Genomic DNA, 6569 nt, shown 5'->3' on the forward strand with positions numbered 1-6569 from the left:
AGTCGACTATTTAATTCATGAGTAAGCTAATTTTTGAGTGGAATTTAAAATTGTTAATACTTATACATTTGAGTACATCTTGTCATTTTTTGGTGGAGTAAAATTGCTATTTGTATATTTGTTAAATTTGAGTACATTTGGTCAATTTTCGATGGAGTACAGAACGTAGCCATTTGCTATTTGTATATTTGGTCAATTATGAGTAGAATAAAATTGTGGGTTAGCCAATTGTATATTTGTGATTTATTGTTTATGAATGCTAAATTAGACTAATTTATTTTACACGTTGATCTCCAGTTTGAATGATATACAAAGAGACGCCGTTAAAAAAAATTATTTTAATTGGTTAAAATTTTTACTCGAATTATAAATTGTAAAACAAAAAGTAGTACAAATTATATTTATTATATTAGTAATTCAAAGCTAAACTTAAAAGTGAACATCAAATCAAAATTCGAACTATTTTTAAATAATAACCTTTTAAATTATACAGAAAATTAGACTAGTTAATAAAAGCATAAATGAGGAGGCATACGTAAATTAGAAGCGCAGAGGGCGCCAAAATGAGCAAGGAAGCAACGGCCACCGCCGCGTGCCACCCCCAACATCTCAAATTTCCCAGCTTAATCTGCACCAAATCAACCAGCGCCGCCGTCAGAAACGCGCAGCCGAACACCGAGCCGGCGGCGGACGCCAGAATCCCTGCTCGCAGCACCCGCAGGTTCACGCGTCCACCACTTTGCATGTCGGCGAGCACCGGCCCTCCGTCTCCGCCAGTGTCAGCAGCCCGGATGGCCAGTTTGAGGGCCGACGCGATGAGACTGGAGAAGAGGAAGGCGCTGAAGGAGTAGATGTGTAACTCCACCAAGTGCTTTGCGGAGGCGGGGCTGGCGGCGCACGTGGCGGCGCTCGTGAGGCTGTTGTCGGGGTTGAAGGCGAAGCCGACGAAGGCGGCGAATGCGAACAGAGAGTTCACGTTTATGGTTCCGTCTAAGGCCATGATGTGTATGCTAGTGGAGCTTAATCTGTGGCGGGAACCAATATTCTGCTTCATAATTCTTCTTCTTCTTCTCAATATTTTTTTTTAAGTATTATTATTATTATGCTTCTCTTGGGGAGTGACGTTTACGTTTGAAAATAAGGGAAGGTTTTCTTTCGGTTTTAGCGATTGTGTCTTCTAAGAAAAGTTAGAGATCTAAGGAAATACAAATTAATTAAAATGTGAAAATTGACGTTCAAGGTTTATCGGACTAAATTAATTTAATTTGGATATATTACTTTCGATTTTCAATGATACATTATGGTACGTACGTGGAACTGTTGGAAATTTGACCTGCTTAAAAATCGGGTTAATAGTGTTTTATGTCCCGAACTTTCAACGTTTTCCACAAAATATCCCGAACTTTCATTTTCTCCTCAAAAATCCCAAACTTTCAATTTTTTCCATAAAAATGTACCGCTATACGAAATTCGATGACAAAAAGATTAATTATCTCGTCGAAAGAAATATTTTGGGGACCGTTATTGTTGAAAAATCATATTAGGAACCACTATTGTTGAAAAACGCCGAAACTTCGGAGTTTTTTTTATCATCGATCTTTCTGTCATCGAATTTTGTATAGCGGGACATTTTATGAAAAAAACTAAAAGTTCGGAACTTTTTAGGAGAAAATGAAATTTCGGCACATTTTATAGAAAACGTTGAAAGTTCGAGACATAAAACACTATTAACCCTTGAAAATATTAGCTAGTGTTCGTGTACTATGTGCGTGTGAGAGTGTAACTATCAAAAAATAATTCATTAGTTTAAAGGGACATTTGATTACTTTTGAGGATTAATTTAAATAAATAAAAGTAGTAAAATTAATTCATTATTTATTTTTATTAAGATGGGATGAAACATGTCTTAAAGGCTCTTGATAAATTTTATTATTTAAACTAATTATATTTAATTTATGTCCCATTAAAATTATGAAATTAAAAATATAATAATGATACAAATACTTAATTATATACTTAGTACATCTTATTACTATCAAATATAAAAAATATTATAAGTCTAAATTTTACCAGCTAACATCTTATAACTTAGTACATATAATTATATAGAACTTAGTACATATGATTGTATATGTCAAATTCTTGACACTTGAGATCTTTTGTGCCACATTTAATATACCACTTACTATAATGGACTTTAATATAGTTAATATAAAGTTATTGACTATTGACCAAAATATAATTATGAACTATCAATAATTGCATTAATAAAATATTTAAACTTGTCTCCCAAAAAAAAATCAAACTAGCCGTTTCACATTGTTGGAACAAATTAGAAATAAAAAATGGTTATCACTTTTCTCATTTTAAGTAGTGGTGTTGTATTCCCACCTACGTGCGGTGTTGTATTCTATTATTTGGATACCTCTGGTAGCAGCTTAAAAAAAATTGAACCTTTATTTTAATAGATTTAACGAATTTGATTTTCACAAAAACTTAAATGAGCGCCGCCTAAAACTTGCGCTCACACCATGCGCGCGGATCTGGGTCGGGTCGAACAAAGTGAACCGGGTCAGTTGACCCGATATATATATAAAAAAAAACACAGTTTCCTTTCTCCACTCTCTTCTCTCATCCTCGATATCTCGTTCTCCCTCTCTCTCTTCTTTCCCCTGACCTCTCTCTCTCTCGATCGCACACATGTAGAGTACGGAGGCTCCGCTTCTTCGCCGCCGTCCTCTCGACGGCGGTGCCGCCTCTCTCACCCCTCTTTTCTCCTCTCTCACCATCTCGCTTCGACCATCTTTCCGTCTCCTCTGAAGATTTTGATTCTACTGAGCCCAAAATAATCCCCAATTTCTAAAATGAAATCCCTAAATCCTCCCCCCAATTCCTGTAAGTCCAGCCGCGCGCCCTCCAGTCGGCGCCGCATCACCGTAGTAGCTTCTCCAGCCGAAGCCGATTTCAGAAGCCCTAGGATTTTCTGACCTCTCTCTCTCTCTCTCTCTCGATTGCACACATGCACAGTCTCAGAGGCTCCGCTCCTTCGCCGTCGTCGATGAGGACGGCGGTGGCATCAACGAAGACCCACGTTCCGCGCTCAGGTAAGTCACCCCACCACCGCTGGGCCTACCCCTGTTCGACGCTCCAGCGAAGTCGAAGTGTGTATGGCGGCGGCTATTTCTCGACGGCCGTGAATGGATGGAGGTGGATTCGTGCGGCTGTGACTTACAGCAGTGACTCATCGCGGCGCTGAGTCAGTCGACGTCGGGGCTGGTCTAGGCCAGCGGTGCTGCCGGCATTACTGCATATGGTGGTTCAGCGGTTGGCGGCGAGGTTTGGCGACGCGTTTCAGATCTGCGGCGTGAAGAGCAGTAGGTGGCGGATAGCTGAGGCACGACGACGGTCGCTCTGAGTAGTGGCACTTGAAATTTCCTTGGTGATTTTGGATTTTGGATGTCAAATTGTTCAAATTCGATTTACATTGTTCATGCTTTGCTGATTATTGCGTGGGTCTGATTCCTCATCTCCTCAATGCTGCTTTTGGAATTTTATTTCTTGTGGAGATTTGTAGAAGTAGCAAATTCAATGTGTAGTGTATTAGATGAGCTGCGTTAAGTTTATCAGTTAGATTGAAGTTGGAAATGTGGCGTGAGCAGCAGTAGTTCCAATGACCTGCTTCTGTCATGTAAAATTACTCTTGTTGATTGCAGTTTATTAAGTTTTGCAGATTGGTTCGAGAGGTCTAAGCTTCGCGAGATGAAACCTTTAATATAGAAAAATGTATTATTTTTCTTACTAAATGAAACCTTTAATATATAACAAATGATACTATTTTTCAAACTAAATGAAACTTTTAATATAGAACAAAAAAAAGAGCGGAACTTTTAATATCATTTATTAATGATACTATTTTTCTTACTAAATGAAACCTTTAAATATAGAAAATGATACTATTTTTCTTACTAAATGAAACTTTTAAATATAGAATAAATGATACTATTTTTCTTACTAAATGAAACCTTTAATATAGAACAAATGATACTACTATTTTCCTTACTAAATGAAACCTTTAATATAGAATAAATGGTACTATTTTTCAAATTAAATAAAACAAATGTTATAGTGTCATTTCAAATGTCGTAGTGTCATTTGATATGTCACAGTGTCATTTGAAATGTCGTAGTGTCATTTCAAATGATATAGTGTCATTCGATATGTCATTTGAAATCTTGTAGTTTCATTTGAAATCTTGTAGTATCATTTGAAATCTTGTAGTTTTATTTCAAATGTCACAGTGTCATTTCAAATCTTGTAGTGTCTTTTGAAATGTCATAAAATCATTTGAAATGTCGCAGTGTCATTTCAAATGATATAGTGTCATTCGAAATGTCATAGTGTCATTCAAAGTGTCTTTGAAATGTCATAGTGCCATTTAAAATCTTGTAGTGTCTTTTGAAATCTTATAGTGTCATTTCAAATGTCATAGTGTCATTTGAAATGACGTAGTGACATAGTGTCATTCGAAATGTCATAGTGTCATTCAAAGTGTCTTTGAAATGCCATAGTGTCATTTGAAATGTCATAGTGTCATTTTGAAATATGATAGTGTCATTTGAAATCTTGTAGTGTCATTCGAAATGTCATAGTGTCATTTCAATTCTTGTAGTGTCATTTGAAATATCGTAGTGTCATTTCAAATGATATAGTGTCATTCGATATGTCATAGTGTCATTCAAAGCGTCTTTGAAATGTCATAGTGTCATTTGAAATGTTATAGTGTCATTTCAATTGTTGAAGTTTCATATGAAATGTTATAGTGTCATTGAAATCTTATAGTATCATTTGAAATTTTGTAGTGTCATTTGAATCAAAAGCGTCATTTGAAATGTTAAAGTGTCATTTCAAATATTAAAATATTACAGTATAATTAGTATGTCGGAGTAGTGTCATTTGAAATCTTATAGTGTTATTTGAAATGTTGTAGTATCATTTAAAATTTTGTAGTGCCATTTGTTTGTCGGAATAGAGTCATTTGAAATCTTGTTGTGTCATTCGAAATATTGTAGTGTCATTTGAAATCGTATAGTGTCGTTTGTATGTCGAAATAGTGTCATTTGAAATGTTAAAGTGTCATTTGAAATCTTGTAGTGTCATTTGTTTGTCAGAGTAGTGTCATTTGAAATGTTATAGTGTCATTTGTTTGTCGGAGTAGTGTCATTTGAAATATTATTGTGTCATTTGGATGTCAATGTGACATTCGAAATATTATAGTGTCATTTGAAACGTTATAGTGTCATTTGAAATGTTAAAATATCATATCAAACAATATTTTTCTTACTAAATGAAACCTTTAATATAGAACAAAAAAGAACAAATGATACTATTTTTCAAACTAAATGAAACCTTTAATATAGAACAAATGATACTATTTTTCAAACTAAATGAAACCTTTAATATAGAACAAAAAAAAGAGCGAAACTTTTAATATCATTTATTAATGATACTATTTTTCAAACTAAATAAAATAAAAAAATAATTAAAACTTGAAACGAAAAAGAAAAAAGAAACTACAAGTATTAAAAGAAAGAAACTATAGAAAAAAGAAAGAAACTACATACTTAAAAGAAAGAAACTACAAAAAATCTCGCCTTTTAATAAAGAAATTACATACTTAAAAGAAAGAAACTACAAGTATTAAAAGAAAGAAACTACATAATTAAAAGAAAAAAACTACAAGTATTTAAAGAAACAAACTATAGAAAAAAGAAAGAAACTACAAGTATTAAAAGAAAAAAAACTACAGAAAAAAGAAAAAAACTACAAGTATTAAAAGAAAAGAAACTACAAGTATTAAAAGAAAAAAAACTATAGAAAAAAGAAAAAAACTACAAGTATTAAAAGAAAAGAAACTACATACTTAAAAGAAAGAAACTACAAGTATTATTTTAATAAAAAAATTACATATTTAAAAGAAAGAAACTACAAGTATCATTTTTAAAACTTTGTTAAATAAACAAGATTTGAATAAATTTTTAAGTGACACTCTACTGTTAACAAATGAAACTATTACGATCAATTAATGACACTTTTCATATATTTAAGTTAATCATATAGACGACTAAGTTATTTACGAAACTTCATTAAATTAGCTTTTCAAAATGATACTATACTATATATAAATGAAACTATTACGATAAAAAAACGACACTTTTTCATATAAGCAAGTTTATTATATAGACGACTAAGTCATTTATGAAGTTAGCTTTTCAAAATGACACTATACTATATATAAATGAAACTATTACGATAAAATAATGACACTTTTTCGTATATGCAAGTTTATCATATAGATGAGTAAATTTCGTTAAGAATGATAGTATACTAAATATAATTGAAACTATTACGATCAAGTAATGAAACTTTATAACGACCCGACCCAGAATCCGCGCGCATTCTGTGAGCGCACAATTATAACGGCGCTCACCTAAGTCCGCCTCTTTGATTTTATAGTATTTGTTTGATATATATAAAAGGATAGATTAGTAATTTGATTCTATTAATAATCG

General features: G+C 33.1%; 1 protein-coding gene across 1 annotated transcript; it reads right to left on the reverse strand.

The window, feature by feature from the left end:
- Positions 1-502: 502 nt before the first annotated feature.
- Positions 503-1054, reverse strand: LOC130987505 (uncharacterized). Its single transcript, XM_057911082.1, has one exon. It carries the CDS (start codon positions 1052-1054, stop codon positions 503-505), a length of 552 nt encoding a protein of 183 aa, XP_057767065.1.
- Between the last annotated feature and the right edge of the window lie 5515 nt (positions 1055-6569).

The sequence above is a fragment of the Salvia miltiorrhiza genome, chromosome 1, assembly GCF_028751815.1.
Source record: "Salvia miltiorrhiza cultivar Shanhuang (shh) chromosome 1, IMPLAD_Smil_shh, whole genome shotgun sequence".
NCBI classification, from domain to species: domain Eukaryota; kingdom Viridiplantae; phylum Streptophyta; class Magnoliopsida; order Lamiales; family Lamiaceae; genus Salvia; species Salvia miltiorrhiza.